An 18,474-nucleotide genomic window follows, 5' to 3' on the forward strand; every position below is an offset into this window, starting at 1 on the left:
CATTTGCAATAGATGACAGAGAACATACCTTTTACTCTGCTTTTACACAGTCAGTCTTCCAGAAACATTTTGAGACCTTTATAAAATTTGTTTCATGACTTGTGATTGATTGCTGATCAATAACCCGATCTGCATTGTTTGAGCTTCCTTCAAAATTCCCATTAGTTCTGTGCATTTTGGATTTCAGCTTTAGGGTTGCTGGGCTATAGTTATTATCTCACAGTTTTCACTTTCTTACTTCTAAAGCAAACTCCCTTTTAATTTTTGTAATGTCTAAAAGATAAAACCTGGAAAAAAAAGCAAATTGGAATAAATGCATAAAGATCCACATCCATCTCTGATGTGTTTTAGATTGTGCTCATAAAGTGATGATATTCAATAATAAAGTTGACTTCCTATTTTTACTGAAAGCAGATAGCTTTAAGAATTTAAAATACTCTACTTATTTCACCTACAAACATAGGGAACCCAGGATCTTTTCTGATTATAGAACGTGAACACTGATAATGTGAATGGACAAATGTGTCTAAAATAATTATGAATATTTTGCTAAATAGCCAATATCTGCTTCCAGTTGTAGTGCAGATCTTCAGTAGAAAATGGATTTACACAAACTAAAGGGCTAAAATAGCTTAGAAACAGATTTTGTCACTTTAGTTATAAAGGACAGTTGCTACCTTACTCAATTTGGGCTAAAAAAACCCCTAAACCCTAGTTGCTTTTTAGAAGAAAAACTCAGACAAATTGGAGAATGCAAGCAAATAAAAGTAAAAGTAAAGTCTCGTGTACCCAGCTTTTATTTTTATGTGTGCATATTATATTTTTTTTCTTCTAGGAAGATAATGAAGCAAACTTTATTAGTCAGTCACCTTTTAAACACCTTTTCTTCAAATCCTGCATAGCTCCTTCCCGGTTTTGTTTGTTAGGGTATTTTTTAGCTCCTTCTTGATTTTTGTCATAGTTCTGTAATGTATTACAGAATGTATTAATGTTCTGTAATGTATTACAGAACTGGACATGATATGCATAGGAAGTGAAAATTTCTGTGCATGACTAAAGAAGTTATCAGTGCACACTTCTGAAAACAAGTTACGGCTCTCAGTTTATTGATAATTTAATACAGTTAGTATAGAGATGACAGTAGGCATTCTGCAATCAAATACATTCAGTGACTGAGAGCTTGTATTTCCTTAGTCTGTCATCTAGGACCAGAGCTAGGCTAGTACAGATACAGAGAGCAGGACAGCTGGGAATTCAGGACATCATGCATGATGATGGTGGGACAGGTGGGTTTACGTTATGTAACTCAGATATTTTGTGACCTAAGAACAGGTTTGGTTCAGTGTATGGTGACTGGGAAACCATTCTAGACATAAGAGACCTGATGCCAACCTCATGTTACAGGAGTTCTGCATTGTTAAAATCCATGACCTTGTGTAGACTCACACCTGATTTACGGCAGCATGCCAATAGATGTAGTTACGGAAGGAACAAATTTAAAAGTGAGTGCAACTAGGCCAGGCAAAACCTTGTAGATCAAATCTAGGCCAAGTCATAGAGTAGTGTCTTGAAAGCAAAATATAGAAACTCAGGTTCATTCTTTCTCTCTTTGATGTGTGCTCTGTGCTTTTGTGAGCAGCTAACGAGCTCTGTGTAAATGCTGCCAATATTGAATGTTGCTGATTTTGCAGAGAATTACTATATATGACCCACTGAAAGGATCAGGCTGAAGAAGAAATAACAATGAAGAGGATAAGCAACTCAGGCATTCATCTTTGTGCAGTATTGCTGGGTGTTCACCTGAATTTTGACCTTGGCATAATGGTTGAAATAATTAATGTCCATGGCAGATACTGTAAGTGATGAAGGTATTCATAAGGGATTTCTGTTTGGTGTGATTTAAAGAATGCAGTCACGGCATTTCCTAAATCTGGGTAAGAGACATTGTCACTTAGCTTACAATTATATTTATCAGAATTTCTGAGTTTGTAAATTTTAGTTCAAATTCCATAGTTATTGATTGATTATTTCAAGTTAGTTTAGAGCCAAATAAAAAAGGATTTTTCACATTTGTAAAATGCAAAGAAAGATATCTGCAGACTGGAGCAAGTTCAGCGTGGGGCCCCAAGGAGGTTGGGGACTGAATCTCTTGCCCTGCAAACAGTGGGACTGGTTCAGCCCTGGAGGAGAGATAGCTCTGACAGGACCTAACAACAGTCCCGGCCCCATTACCTACAAGGGGGTGATCAAGAAGACAGAACCAAGTTGCAGACACAAGATGCAAGAAGAGAGGTCCAGACTGGATGTAGGGAGGAACTTTCTCCCCATGGGGCAGTGGGGCGAGCTGCCCAGGGAGGCAGGGCTGGCTTCATCCTGGGGGGTTTCCAGATTAGACTAGACCAAGCAGCCTTGAGCAACCTGTTCTGACCTTGCAGCTGGCCCTGTTGTGAGCAGGAGGTTGGACTGGAGACTTTCCGAGTTCCTGCTTCACTTGGACTATCCAATGATTATGCGATTTTATATCCGTGTTGTGTATATGAACCAGAATTCTGACCTGATGAATCAGCTATCTTGGACTGCATGCCCCAAAATTTCATTTGAAAAATTAAATAGCGCTCTTTAGGCTCACTTCCTTTCTAAAGGAAGGAGAGGCTCGTATTACTGAAGACACAAACTGAATAGGTGTTAAAGTTTGGGTATTGATCAGTTACATCTGTGTAACTGAGTTCTTTAACTCAGTTTTTAATGACTGAGTTTTTAATGTCTGCAATAGCATTCTGCCTGCTGCTGCCACTTGGACATCCTGGTGTTCTTGCATTGCCTCATCTGCACGCAGCTTGCCTTTTCCTTTTAACACTGTGAAACTGCTTGCGTGATTTGGCCTGCTTCCATAATCTGACTGACAACCAGAAGGTTAAAAGAACATGATTAGTCCCTAAGCTTATCCCTTTGCAGCCTAAAAGAGTCATCATTAAAGGGAATTTGAACCCAAAGGGTTTGTTTCAGCTGGAAATTTCAAAGCTTTAATGTTTTAAATAGGCATACAGTTTCGTATCCTTGGCTTTTGCTAGCATGACTTTAAAATCCCATCTGAACTTATAAACATTTTTAATACCACATTTCACATGCTTTCTTCTCACCTACTGTCAGTTAATGAACACTTAAGATACTTAATAATCATGACTACCAAAGTTGTCTTTTGCTTGCTTGCTTTTCTTTTTTCAATCTGTTCAATCAGCTCATTTTTTGAGGAGTGGATATGAGAAGAGAGATGTATCATAAGGTAGTCTCATTGGTGTGGTAGACACTCGGGGAGGTTACTTGTTAAACTCCTAAATATAAATGTAATTTGGGATGATTTTTCTGCTTCTTGTGGAACTACCCTCTATTTGGGTAATTGCTGTATTTTCTCTGTCAGAGTGATTAATCCCTTTGGGCCTATAAAACTGCATATTTTAACCTTTGGAATAGAACACATTGTAGCAGATGATACCCTTTATGCATAGATAACATATTGATATGCATATATTATGCTTCAGGAGAAAATATAGATGTGTTAAATACAGATTAATATTGATTTGTTTACTCAGTTATGTTATCAGTTCTCTTATTACTTTATCATTTGCATTCTTGATTATGAGAAATATTTTATGAGTAAACAGGCTGTCGCATACCTCCTTCATTTCTAGGACTCTAGTTTTATCAAAGCGAAAATAAACTTTCCTTGATGTCCCCTTGTTAAAATTTGAAATTGTGTCACTTAAATAATATTGAATCAAGTACTAATAGGAAATAAATCTACTAATCAGGTGAAATAATAAAATAAGAAATGCTGTAGTAATATAAAACAGATTCTGTCACACAGTACTTCTTATGGGAGCAATGTTTAATTCTTTGCTGAAAAACAAGAGCTGTATTTCTCAGAAGGTTTTGCATAAAGCTTAAGCTACAGGGAAGTAGCATGTACAGTTCCGATAATTTAACAAAATTAAATTTCAATCATTTTTCAAGCAATAAATGAGAAAAAAAATATGCAAACAGCACAGATTGTAAGTGGTAAGGGACGCTGGAATGTGTCTGGAAAAAGAATAAAGAATACAATTCTAGAATTCTTTAGCTTGCTTCCCATCTTTGCTGCTAATATGCTTTTAAAATTAAGATCTCAGTGTAATTCAAATGACTATATATAGAATCATAGAATCACCATTCTATAATATGCATTCAAAAGACTAAGTTGTATGTGGAAGTAATCACGTTTATAGCAGCAAAATAGCTGAAAAAATCAGATAAGCTTTCAGGCACCTAAAATAGAAGCCCTCGGCTTTAAAGAGTACTAGGAATTGAGAACAATTGTTGAGAGATGAATTATATTTTTAATAGTTGGCCATTTCTAAAAAAAGTTAGTTGACAGCAGCATAGTTAAGGTGGTGTTAGTCATTAGGGAGGAAAGAGAGGTATTAAGGTGGTGGCCTCATAGGTAAAAGAGAGAAATAAGTAGTTTATGGTTTCTGGAATGAGAAGAAGTTCATTGGAGCTACTAGAACAGTTAATTCCTTCCACTGAATCTGTGCTTTTGCACGCACATCTTTCAAATTTTCCTAGGCTGCCTAGCTGCTGTTAAAACAGAACTGTGCAGTCTGTAATAGGTTCTTACAGTTGACACATCTCTTATACCTGGGATAATAAATCAGTGAGTCAACTGGGCTTAAATCTCATCAAATCCTCTCCCACCCATTTTGTCACTTGCTTAGCTTCCAAAGGATAACTGGATGTTACTTGGGTAGATGACTGCAAGCTTCAAAAGGACTCTGAGTCACTTCTTATCTGCCATACCTACCTATGGACGTGTCCAGACTATTCAAGTTCCTCTGTGCTCTGCAGCTACTCTATGAGTCCCCAGGTCACCTGCCTCCCTTTCTGTAGGCTGGCAAAGTCCTTGTCTGTTTGTGCTAAATTGCAGTTTGTCTCTGAGAATTTACCTGTGCCTTACCTTTGTACCACAGAGTGAGTATACCGTTTCTTTCTTGATTTGTTTGTCATCTTGACTTGGTTAGGAAAATACTTCATTCTTTGCTTGGCAAATGCAAGTCTAGTGGTTACTCACAGCAAACTGTTTCATGAAACCTGTTTTTACCCTCTTTCTTAAGTTTCCTTTATGATAGCCCTTCCTTGGGCATGTGAGCAATCTTTCTCTCTGTGGAAAGGTGGTAAAGAAGAATCTCTTTCAGACTCTCTGGCAGCCCTGCCTTGAGTAGCCAGTGTAATGTGAGGAAGAGGCAGATGTCACTTGACATCCCAGACTGACACTTCTTTTGTCATTATCTATTTTACATCACATCTGCAAACCTTTTCTGCAGGAATTTATTCCTCTGGCTCTAGTATTATCTTCTTAGATGATCTGCAACCCCACTGGTCCCTCCTTACTCACTCATGCTTTTGCTGGTGTCATCCAGGTCTTCCCCTCCAGCTCCTCTTCTCTGTGCCTGCTGCAAGGTTCTCTGCAGGCCCTACAGAGGCTACGCTGACCTCTGGTATCTATCAGTAGCAGCTGCTGAGTGATCTGTCCTTTCCTCACACCAAGGGGCACATAACAACCTGTTACTCTATTTGCTGCTGAGGTTTTTGGGCTTCTCCTAGAAAGCGTGCCAGATGCAGAGGACTGGGCTTAGCCTACAGTCTGCATGAAAGGTGAAGTGCACCTTGCTAATGGCCATTGAAGAAGTTAGAACTGAAGTGTCAAGGGCCTGAGTCACTCTCCTCTGTGCGAACAATGTGGAGAGAGACTGAGAGTGAGCAGCAGCTACTTTTCAGGGTCTATAGCAAGACAGGATTTTCTTGGGTGATCTTTGAGTGGCTGGCAGGGCTGGTGTTAGGGCCAGTCTGTAACAACAGCAGAATACAAAGCAAAATTAAATTTAGAGGTGAATCAAGGGCCCTGTTTCTTTTGAGACTAAAACCCTACGTTGTCTAGGCCTTTGGTCTCAGTGTTTTTGCTGGGGATGAAACAAACAGCAGCTACAAGGTCAGGGAGTCACTCAACATTTGTTCTTCAAAAGCAGCTTGGTAGCCGTGGTGCTTTTGTATCAGAAAGACACCTGGGTTTTATAAAATTAATTACAGGCCTGTCCCTTTCTTTTTTTTCTCTGCATTCCCTATCCATTTGACCGTTATTTGATTCCTTTTGTAGCAAGTCTGTGTCATATGATTCATACCACCACTAAAATGACTCTGTCTGAGGTCTTAGCATAATCTTTCAGTATTTCTGAGTCAAAGTCTTCTAAGGTTTGCTTGTTCAGAAGTTTGAAGTCAGACTTGAGGGTAAAACTAAATGTAATCACTATATGTAGTATTTGCAGAATAATTCAAGTATCTACGTCATCATTTTATTCTAAATATAGTATTTTCCAAAAAAAAGTTTCCATCTTAAAATGCACTTCAATATAATATGTTTCTGAAAAGCTGTCTGTATGAAGTGAAATCATCTTGTACCAATATGTCTGTTAATACCAGTGATTTTATTAAATGTGTAAGAGATCAAAATTCAGCTGCTGATATTAAGTAGCACATAAGCCTTACCAACACTGCGGCTTGTTAGAAATTATTATTTACAAACCTGGTTGTCATTTTTTCCTTGAAAGAAAGGAGATTTAATAATACTGTTGTAAACTCAAGAAACATAAAAGAGACTCTGTGTATGAAATATGTTTGTATCTTGTTTCAGCCAGACGTTCTCTCCCCTGCATCCAAATTCTGATGCAGGTAAAGTGAACAGAGGAGCAGCCTGTTCCTCTGAAATACCAGGAGGAGCCCAGCTAGGTGGCTTGAGGGATATCACTTTATCTCTCACCTTTATTATTTTATTATTAATGATAAAATTGAGGTGTGGTTTTTTCCTGCAATCTTTGTAAAATTTGTAAATGAGAACTTTATATAGAAAGACATCCTAAGATGTCATTTTTAAGAGCCTTTTTGCTGGCTCTGCTTGTCAGAGTTAGAGAGGAATCTTGCTTGAGGTATGTTTGAAATATTTAGAGAGGAGAAATGAGCTTACTCTGTTCACCCTTTGGCACAGTCGAGGTAGCTATGATAAGCACAGTACCGTGCACAAAATTACAAATCCTGCTCTATCTGTGTAGTTCCTTGGCAGCCCTGAGAATTGACAGAGTGGGTTGATGTATGCCTGTAAAATATCACTTGGAATACGTAAAGTCCCTTCCCCCAAAAGGGTCTGGGATCTGGAAAGGACTAATGGAACTACGTTATAGTTAAACAATCTATTCATTTCAGTAAATACATGTCATAATTCTCTCAATTTATTTCATAGAGAAAGCTAATTATGTTTAATTGACCCATGGCAAAATATGACAGCTTTTATAATGCATAAGTCCTATTTATTTCTCTCTAAAGACTCACGACACTGTGGTACGAAATAATGACCTATTGTTTTAGCGGAAACCTTTAACCACATAGGCATATGAGAAAATTTTGTGTTAATTTTTAAAGACTATCAATGTCAAATAACTTTCTTTGGAGGATTTTTAAATTCTTGCATTTAAAAAAAAGGCTTTTCGTGAAGCATTCAAGAAATAAATTGGTACTGAACTGTTGAAATTGTTCAAATAGCATAAAAATGAAAGTGAATTGTAAAGATTGAGAATTTCCAGAGAGACTAAAAACATGAAACCAAACAGTACAAGTGAAACTTCTGAGATTTTTGGAATAATGTTATGGATTTTTCTTTCAGTAATTCAGAAAATGCTGTATACTTAGCACCCTGGGCCTTTTTCAGGTCTTCCCTTGGTAAAGAAAAGATTTCTTACAGGGAGAGGAGAGAGAGGAAGGTCTCTGTCTTTTAATAATGATTATGCAGGGAGGCAGTTGAAGATGCTGCTCTGTCTGTCACCTGAATTGCTGCTTAACAGATGATAATGAGCTCTGGAAACCTTTTTTTTTTCCCATCAGTCCTTCCGCCTAGCCACCTGTTTCAAGTTCCCTATTAATTTCACAGTCAAGTTCGTAACTGGTGGGTTGGTCTTGGTCCACTTTCTGTTTGTAGATTATGCTTGTGTGACACCTGCTTGCAGTGTTAAAAACCTATGTTAGTGTCCAAATATAGAGCCTGTCTGTTTATTTCTCATACCATGATGGATCTAATTTTTTTTTTTGCATGGGTGTACTGTTAGGATTTTTTTATAAACATAAATATTTTAAGAGATCTGATGAAATTTACTGCCTATAAATTGCAAGGAGACTCCAGTTTGCTTTGCCTCTGCTTTTCAGCCTCTCACTTCATTTTTCCAGCCCAACTTTAGCTTTGTCTGCTTGTTAAGCCATCCCCAGCTTTGACATGGAGCCTTTTCCTCTGCAGCAGCCTGTCAGCCTATCTTTACCTCTGAGCCTAGTAAAGCCACCAAAGAGAACATAATTTTTTCATACCAGGCTTATAGTATCTTAATTTTACCCTACAATATTATCTAGTGTTCATTCTAATATTCATTAATTAAGCTCAGAAGCTATGTTTGAGTCTGATTGTAAGATGCCTTGTAAAATAAAATGCAGTTATCCTGAACTGTGTTGCTTCATTTGCTACTTTTACTCATAAAAACCTATCAAACATGTTTCTCTTTTTAAACCCATGCTGGTTAATGTTTCTGGTGTAATAGACAGCTAGGTATAAATATGAGTCTAAAATGAAAACAATTCTTTATAAAATTAAACGGGATTGAATGATGAACTTGAAATTTATGAAGGTTTCTTACCTGGTAAACAATTTGATTTATAATCTATCAGGAACCAAGAGGTGGAGGAAAAACAATTCTAGATATGCTTTATTAGGAAAGGCAAAAATAATTCTATAGTTGAGGCTCAGAGGATCTGAATGGACAGAAGCTTTAAATGATGGAATATAACTCTATTAATGTATTCTGAAATCTGTAAGGCAAGATCTCTTAAAGGGGATATGTAGAATGATCTGTACTTGTAATTGTATGTCACAGTTTAAAAGAACTACTCACTAAAGTGTTAAAGTTTTTACTTTAAAGATTTAAAATGCATACAAGGTAACAATATATTATTGACTTTCCTGCAGACCAGTCCATATGTAAATCATCTATTAAAACGTAAGAATATTTTCCTCTTTAATCCTGATATGTCACCACTAAGAGCCTTCTGCTAATGTCTGTGGCATTGATAGAAGATTTGTTACCTATACTTACAGTGATAAAAGTCTTTTGGACATTTTCAAAATGTCATACGAATCTCAAAACTGCTACTATGTCATAACTACATTAAGATGTAGTAGCTTTTTTGAAGCCATGAGTATTTTGGATCTGAAGAGTTATCTACAGATTAGCAAAGTGTGTTTTATGTTTGCACATACCAACTTTGCTTATGTCACTATTTCTTTTTTCTTTTTCTTTTTTCTCCCAGGGCACAGTAAAGAACTATGATAGCAACCGGAGGAGTCATAACAGGACTGGCTGCCTTAAAAAGGCAAGATTCTGCCAGATCTCAGCAACATGTAAATCTTACAACAGCTCCAGCTTCTGAGGAGAAGAAGCCAGTTAGACGCCGGCCTAGAGCTGACGTAGTAATTGTTAGGGGCAAAATACGTCTCTATTCCCCATCAGGATTCTTCCTTGTTTTGGGAGTACTTATTGCATTCTTGGGAATTGCAATGGCCATCCTCGGATACTGGCCCCAAAAAGAACAGCTTTTAGGATCTGAAGATAATCTATCAGTAAATGAAACCCAGGTCCTGAGAAGCCACGGAAGCATTTTGCTTCGTTTCTTTGAACAGCATGTGCACTCAGATAAGATGAAAATGTTGGGTCCTTTTACAATGGGCATTGGAATCTTCATTTTTATTTGCGCAAATGCCATTCTGCATGAAAACCGTGACAAAGAAACAAAAATCATACACATGAGAGACATCTACTCCACTGTAATAGACATCCACACCTTGAGGATCCAGGAGCAAAAGCAGCTGAGTGGTGCCTTCACTGGCTTGTTAGGGGAAGGAGAAATAAGGCATAGTGGGAGCTCATGTGCATCACGACTGGCTGCAAACACAGTTGCGCCTTTCTCTGGCTTCAAAAGTAATAGCAGAATGGATAGTTCTGCTGAAGAAGATGAGATTACCCTAAATGAAGACAGGACCACTGGTAGTAGCCTTCTGCCACCTCTGCTGACTGAGCAATCTGGTTCAATCTTTGGACTGTACCCTCATTCCAGCAAGGCTTCAGATGACAAAAACACTAGCTCTATAAAGTGTGAAACAAAATCCATTGTATCCTCTTCCATTAGTGCTTTCACACTGCCAGTAATCAAATTGAATAACTGTGTTATTGATGAGCCCAGTATAGACAACATAACTGAGGACTCAGAGATTACCAGGAGTCGGTCTAGAAATCTGTCTATGGATTCTCTGGCCATTCCACTAACTGATACAAATGAATCCTACAAACCGGCTGCTGCCATGCTTCCACGACACAATTCATTTGTGGACACTCCATCTGATCAATTCAAGTCTTCTATGACTCTTGGACCAGGCACAGGAAAGCTTTTATCCCCTGGTGCTGCCAGAAAACAGTTTGGGTCCAACACATCTTTACATCTTTTATCTTCACATTCAAAGTCCCTGGACTTGGACAGGGGTCCATCTATGCTTACTGTCCAAGCTGAACAAAGGAAACACCCAAGCTGGCCCAGACTCGATCGGAGCAACAGTAAAGGATATATGAAACTTGAAAACAAAGAGGACCCAATGGATAGGTTACTTGTGCCACAAGCAGCGGTCAAGAAAGATTTTACTAATAAGGAAAAGCTTCTTATGATCTCAAGATCTCATAATAATTTGAGTTTTGAACATGATGAGTTTTTGAGTAACAACCTGAAGCGAGGAACTTCTGAAACAAGATTTTAATATTTAAATTGCAATTTAGAAGTTGTCATATAGTATTTTTAAAAAAAAAAACATTTTGACAAGTGTTTCCTATTCAGTGAGACTAGTACGAGCCTGTTTTTAACCAAATGCTTAATAGCCCATTAAAATTGGCTTGTGTGAACAGAGATCTTCATCTTTGTAATGCCAAGAGTTTTTTGTCTTAGTAACATGCTGCTGTAAGACTGTATGTTACCATTACTCAGAGAGTTTTTAGTGTGACCAATTCCAGTTTTTCCCAAGTCATTATTTCTTTCCTTTAATATGAGCATGTTACTTTTTATCAATTTGACTCAAGAAGTTTGCATTAAGAAAAAAAGCTCCATTTACCTGTAAGTTCTATTTATTTAATTACTGCAAGTCTAAAAATGGTGCTTGCAGTCTAGAATGGGAAGTGAGCAGGAGCACATACTGGAATTGTCAAATCCAGGCCTTTATCCGAGGTGTTGTTTTTCACATATGGTACATCTTGGTAACTGCAGTCTTACCATTGTCATTGTGAGAAACTTGTTTACATATTGGGATGGGTGCATAGAAAGGAGTTGGTATAATTAAAATAATTTTTGTGAATTCATTGTAATTGGTCAAGTTGAATACCAGTGTTGTGAATTATTAACTATGCTTTGTGCAATAATCTTTCTACATCCTGTGTAATTAAATCCTGTAATTCCAGGAAAACACGTATAAAGCAAGAAATCTGGAAATTCTTCTGGAATTAGTTCTCTAAACCACTTTGATTGGCAGCAGTTTTAAAATCAAAATATACGGATTCAATTAAAATCATAGGAACATGACGAATGCCAACAGGATTTTAGAAACATGGTGTATAATGAGATAGTATTGTGACATGAATCTGAAGAGAATAATGGGAAATGAATATGTTGCTACTCATTAAAATAGCAAGAAACTAGGTAACTAGATCGCTATTTAGAACACTGATACAAAGCATACAATTAGATATGTATATTAACATAGCGTGAAAGCCCTTTGCCTAAATTTTGATTTATATATTTCACATAATTATTGGCATGATGGTTCACTAGAGGCTTAGCTGTGGAAATTTGCATTACAAGATTTTTCAAAAGGAAGTGGCATTTCAAACAATGTTTTTCTCAGCAAAATAAGCTTCACAGTTGACAGTTGTAGGCTATTGCTAAAGCAAATGAGAATTTGAATGTACGTACCAGAAGGTTTTCATGTATTTCATTAAGGTATTTAGGCCGTGATCTTGCCATGACAGCCATGCTGGAGAGTATGACTCAAAGCTGCAAGGCTTACCTAACAGGGTGTTGGTCTTAATTGGTCATTTTTGATATAGTCATCTAACCTAAATACTCAGGAATTATTTTTAATAGTTTTTCCCAAAAAGAGTCAAACATGCTAAAATGTTATTGTTACTAGATTACTTTAATTGTGAAAGATCAAAGATAAAAATACCATATCTTTTTTTTTTATATTCAGCTCCATATTTCAACTGCACGATGTTTATGTACCAAGAGCATTACTTGCTCCTTGAAATGAGGCATAGTGTTAACTGTTATAACCTCAAGCCTATATATCGTAACAGAGTTGGCTAAATATTTTGCTATGAAGCTTTTAATAACTTTCTGGTTTGTGTTCTTAAGACATTTGCTATTTTTTGAACTAAAATAAAATATCTATCTACATATATCTTGTGTAAGACCTGTTTTTCCTCTATGATCTCAAATCTTCTTATGAAAATATAGTTAGTCATCACAACTTAGTATGTAACATTGTGCTTAATTTATTAGCCTACCACCAGATATTTGGCTATGACTACTTGATTTCAGTGACATCCCTACACATAAAAAGGCTGAATATTTTTTCTGTGCGATATGAAATATTTTTGAAGTGGTTTTGATATAAGGAAATTTTGTATAAAAATATCACACTATTTTTTGCAGTTTGGTAGTTAGTATTCTTATAAAAATGGAAAACACTAAAGATGTGAATTATGTGAACTTTTATTTCCTTAATAGCTGCATTAAATCATAGCTTAAAACATACGGTTTTGGGTACCATCATATGTAGTAATAGTGGTCCTTTTGTCAATATAGCAGGGCTATAGTTTTTTATTTTAACATAGATACTTGGTACTGAAATATGTACTCACTTTTACAAATTTACCCACTTAGGAGACCAAGATAAAGCTCCTGTCTTAAAGTAAGAAATCAAGATAGCATTATACAAAGCAACTCCATGGTTGACAGACCAACAACAAAAATATTCCCAAATTATCCCAAAATGGAATATTTAATTCATACAATCACAGGACGATTGAGATTGAAAGGGACATCTGGAGGTCATCTTGTCAAAGCGTCCTGCTCAAGCAGGGCAACCTATAGCCAGTCGCTCAGGACTGTGGTCAGATGGTTTCTGAATAATCCCAAGGAAAGAGGCCCTGCAACCCTGGGTGACCTGTGCCGGTGCCTGGTGACCCTCACAGTAGAAAAGCTGATGTTCAGAAGGACCATCCTGCGTTTCAGTTTCTGCTTATTGTCTCCTGTCCTGTCACTGGGCACTCAGCTCTTTTCAGACCATGGCTCCTTTTTTGTGCCCTCTTTTAGGTTTTTATGCACATTGATAACATCCCTCTGAGCCTTCTCTTCTCTAGGCTGAATAGTCCCAGCTCTTTCAACCATTCTGCATAGAAGAGATGCTCCAGTCCCTTCCTCATCTTTGTGGCCCTTCACTGGACTCTCTTCAGTCCGTCCATGCCTTTCTCATACTGAGGTGCTCAGAACTGGGCCTGGCACTCCAGGTATGGCCTCACCTGTGCTGGGCAGAGGGGTAAGATCATTGTTGGAGGGGAAGATTCCCTCCCTCACGGGTAATGGAGGACCTTGCATCCTTCCATATTGCTTTGGTAATTCCAACTCCAGCTCAAGTCAGGGACACTTGCAGACCTTCAAAACACCTCAATGCTAGTCTTCATATGTAGACGTCAGAAAGTGTAGTGAGGCAAAGATGGTTGAACCCTTTGCAATACAAAGGGAGAGCTAGGAACTCTGCAGTGGCCAAAGTGTGAACCATGTAGAGTTGGCAATTAAGGAACTGGTGAAAAATAGAACATGTCTTAAACTTTGATTGTATCTTAAGGGCATTAATAGAATACTTAATCTGTTGCTGATTCAGTTAACAAACTTTTTAAAAATTTTTCTTCATTTCCATTATTGAGGCGGTTCCCCCCAGCATCCTTCTCTCTAAATTGGAGAAATATGGATTTAATGGGTGGAGCATTCAGTGAACAAGAAACTGGTTGCATGGTCGTATTCAAAGAGTAGTGGTCAATGGCTCAAAGTCCACATGGAGATCAATGACAAATGGTATCACTCAGTGGTTTGTACTGAGACCAGTGCTGTTAAATATCTTCATCAATGATATGGTGAAGTTGTCACATCGGAAGGAGGGGATGTCATCCAGAGGGACCTGGACAGGCTGCAGAAGTGGGCCTGTGAGAACCTCATGAGGTTCAACAAGGCCAAGTGCAAAGTCCTACACCTGGGTCGGGGCAACCCCTGTTTTCAGTACACGATGGGGGATGATATGATTGAGAGCTGCCCTGCAGAGAAGGACTTGGGGGTGCTGGTTGGTGAGAAGCTCAACACAAGCCAGCAATGTGCGCTCGCAGCCCAGAAGGCCAACTGTGTCCTGGGCTGCATCAAAAGAAGCGTGGCCAGCAAGTCGAGGGAGGGGATTCTGCCCCTCTATTCCTCTCTTGTGAGACCTCACCTGGAGTACTGTGTCCAGTTATAGAATTCTTAGCGTAAGAAGAATATGGAGCTGTTGGAACAGGTCCAGAGGAGGGCTACAAAGGTGATCAGAGGGCTGGAGCACCTTCCCTATGAGGACAGGCTGAGAGAGTTGGGCTTGTTCAGCCTGGAGAAGAGAAGGCTCCGAGGAGATCTTATAGCAACCTTCCAGTACCTGAAGGGGGCCTGCAGGAAAGCTGGAAAAGGACTATTCATAAAGGCTTGTGGTGATAAAACGAGGAGGAATGGGTATAAAGTGGATAGGGGCAGATTTAGACCAGACATTATGAAGACTTTCTTCACCATGGGTGTGGTGAGGCACTGGAACAGTTTGCCGAGGGAAGCTATGGATGCCCCGTTCCTGGAGGTGTTCAAGGCCAGATTGGGTGGGGCCTTGGATAACCTTATCCAGTGGGATGTCCCTGCCCATGGCAGGGGGGTTGTAACTAGATGATCTTTAAGGTCCCTTCCAACCCTAACCATTCTATAATTCTATGATTTTATGATTAGATTGATGGTATGGTCTGTCCCTCCCTCCTGGGGAAAGCTGTTTCACTCTGCTAATTTATTAGGCAAGTTTAATCAGGAAATAAAGAGCATAACTACACAGTGATAGAGTAGAAATGCTGGGTTACATTGTCTTTTCCAAGGTTATGTCTATGATTTACATGAAATGGTTGCTGGATAAAATCTTTGAAACAGGGACTGGATTCTTGCCAGGTTGATATTTTAATTACTCCCTGGGGAGCGCAGTTTACTCTCCCTCTGAGCCAATGAAACTAACACTTCCACACAGAGCAGCACAGAGTTCAGCAGGAGGAACTAGCAAATGCTCCAGCTGCTCAATTACGCATGACTTAATGGATGGGAAGGTATTGGCATGGGTTTTCTCAGCAGCAAAAGACTTCGGCATATTGTTACCCATCCTAACTGCTGCTCTGATGCTAGGGCTGTGTAAAGGATCGAAAGGCAAGAAAGGCAAGCTGGCACCACCAGTCTGGTTTTGAAAGAAAGTGACATTTGGTGTTATAATTGAGCAGAATTTTTGAGGCTGACAGTTTTGGAGGCAGGCATCTGTCCCACCTCATATATTAGATAGCTAAATAATTTTTTTTTTTGCAACCATATCAGAATGTCTTTGTCAAACTTACAGCTCATTTTAATTATCCTTAAAATACAGCAGTACTAGTCCTTTAGTTTCTGCTGAGTGAAATTTTTATAGTAGTTTTAACCTACACCAGCAGTTTTCTCTGTGAAAAAGGAAAGCTTTTTCAGGCAGCTTGTAGAGTTCCTGTATTGCCTAAGTCTTATGCTCTTGAGTTCTTTCTATGAATCTTCTCCTGACTCTTCCAGGAACTTCTGACTTCATCTTCCCAGCACTATCCTCTTTTTTGTTAATTTTCCTACCAAACATCGCATTATGATGAACAACAGAAAGACTGTGTCCAAAGAAGGGCAATGAAGCCTGTGAAGGGTCTGTAGAACAAGTCTCATGAGGGTTGGCTGAGGGAGCTTGGGCTGTTCAGTCTAAAGAAAAGGAGGCTGAGGTGAGAACATAGTCTCTACAGCTGCCTGAAATGAGGTTGTAGCAAGGTGGGTGTCAGTCTCTTCTCCCAGGTAACAGAATCATAGAATCATAGAATAACCAGGTTGGAAGAGACCCACCGGATCATTGAGTCCAATCATTCCTGTCATGGGATAGGATGAGAAGAAATAGCCTCAAGTTGCACCAGGGAATGTTTAGACTAGATACCAGGAAATACTACTTTATTGGAAAGGGCTGTCAAGCATTGTAGCAGGCTTCTCAGGGAAGTTGTTGAGTCACCATCTCTAGAGGTATTTTAAAGATGTGTAGATGCGGTGCTTAGGGACACAGCTTCATGCTGGACTTGGCAGTGTCAGGTTTACAGTAGGACTTGATGATACTAAAGGTCTTCTTCCAATCTAAACGATTCTATGATTCACACATATATGGGAATGCAAATAGAATAAATGGTCTATTATAATGTAGGAGTGCTTCAATTAGTATGATTTAGCTACTCAGAAGCAAGTTCATGACCTTTGTTTAAACCTTTTCAATTAAACTCAGGAGCAAATTAATTGCAGTTATCGCAGTTATCACACGTTTAACTTTCGTGTCACATTTATTAATTCTTCCATCAATATTCTGTGTACAGCAATGTTGAACTGTTTTGTATTTTAGGACTCAGTATTTCAAATTAACCTCCCTAGGAGTATTTTAAGCATTCAGGAAAGCCCAGTTTTTAGTAGAATTGATTTTCTGAATGATACTTGGCAGAATTATAACCCTGATTCTTGTAAATAATGGAAATCTGATAGTTACAATACTCTTATTTCAGATTAGTTTGTTGAAATTGAAATATAAGAACCTACTGTATTAAACAGAAAACATTATGTCTAATATTTTTTTCTTCATTCTAAGAAGGTAAATGATGCTGCAGAGGAGAGTAATTTACAATCACTATGAATTGTCTGTAGGAAGAACCATAAAACTATTATTATCCCTTACCAGTTTTTATTCCAGCTAGTGTAATTATTCGGGATGACATTCACAGAAACATCTGATCTATTTCTGAACCCCACTAAGGCCTTCAGCTTCCTAACACTGTTTTTGTAAACTACTGCAGATTAATTGTAATTTGCCAACCAATATATTTGCCTTATCAGTGTGAAATTCTTATAAGCACTTTAATTTCATTGCAATAGCTGACTGCTCTCTTATTAAAAAAATACACCAGGAATAACCTGGCATCTATTGTAAATATATTTATATAACTGGGTGGGGTTTTTTTGTATTTTTAAAGAAATTAATCATACTAGTTGCTCAGAGTTATCCTATGACTCACTGTACAACCAGTTTAGCACTTAGATCTTTTTGTTCTCAGAATATGTTTCTAAATTGTAAGCAATACTGTATTTGTTTTGGCCTCTAATTACATGTCTTTTAATATTAAATTCCATTTCATTCCAGCCCATTACAACAATTCAGTTTTCCTTCTGTTCTCTTTCATATTGATAATACTTACCTATTCAGGCTATATGGGCAGTGAGTGCAGCCCACTCCAACACGACTAGGTCTGTGCTTGGTGCCAAGGACCTGTTGTCCATTCTGGTTGCATTTCAGAGAGTTTGCGTGACTAGCTCCCGCCTGGGCCACCTGTACTGTTCACATCCATTTGGCAACCAGTGTTATGTGCCCCTGGAGGACATCTCCCCATTAATTTTCTGCTGAAAGGAGTCCAGTGGATGCTATGAGGTTAGTCTTTGACATGAACTGAAGTGTGGTATGCAAAGCCAACTTGGGTAATTGTTTCAAGGGAACATTACTGACCTGGAAAAAATGCTTGTTTAGCCACACCCTTAGTGACTTCCAAGAATTTCATCAGCATAAATGCACTTTATTCTTATATTTGTTAATAAATGTTATTTGATAAGATTAGTTCCCTGTGAGATATTTGCAAGTTGCCTCCCTGAAACCTTGTATTATACATTACTTACCGGACCAACTTGTCATCTACTCATTTGATGGTTGATACTCCATATAGTTTTTCTCCTATTTCTCTTATCCAACAGAGTTAAAAATAGAGTTTAAAAGATTACTAATTTTTTAATACGCATTGCCTTCCCTCTCTCTGTCAGCTCAGTAGATGTGTTGAAATTCTTTGCTAGTACGTGTTTCATGTGCCAATTTTTACAGGCTTCTGTAGTGGAGATTATGTGCCCCCACACCATGAGAGC

At 38.3% G+C, this 18,474-nt stretch overlaps 1 protein-coding gene across 1 annotated transcript in view; it reads left to right on the plus strand.

Annotated features, from left to right (window-relative positions):
* TMEM200A (transmembrane protein 200A) overlaps nucleotides 1–12,591 on the plus strand; it is a 53,851-nt gene extending 41,260 nt beyond the window's left edge. Inside the window, exon 2 of the mRNA XM_069851854.1 lies at nucleotides 9,430–12,591. Coding sequence (XP_069707955.1) covers nucleotides 9,446–10,924 — 1,479 coding nt within the window. The 5' untranslated portion in view covers nucleotides 9,430–9,445 and the 3' untranslated portion in view covers nucleotides 10,925–12,591. The remainder of the gene's footprint in view (nucleotides 1–9,429) is intronic.
* Nucleotides 12,592–18,474: the final 5,883 nt, after the last annotated feature.

This window comes from Phaenicophaeus curvirostris, chromosome 2 (assembly GCF_032191515.1).
Source record: "Phaenicophaeus curvirostris isolate KB17595 chromosome 2, BPBGC_Pcur_1.0, whole genome shotgun sequence".
NCBI lineage: Eukaryota > Metazoa > Chordata > Aves > Cuculiformes > Cuculidae > Phaenicophaeus > Phaenicophaeus curvirostris.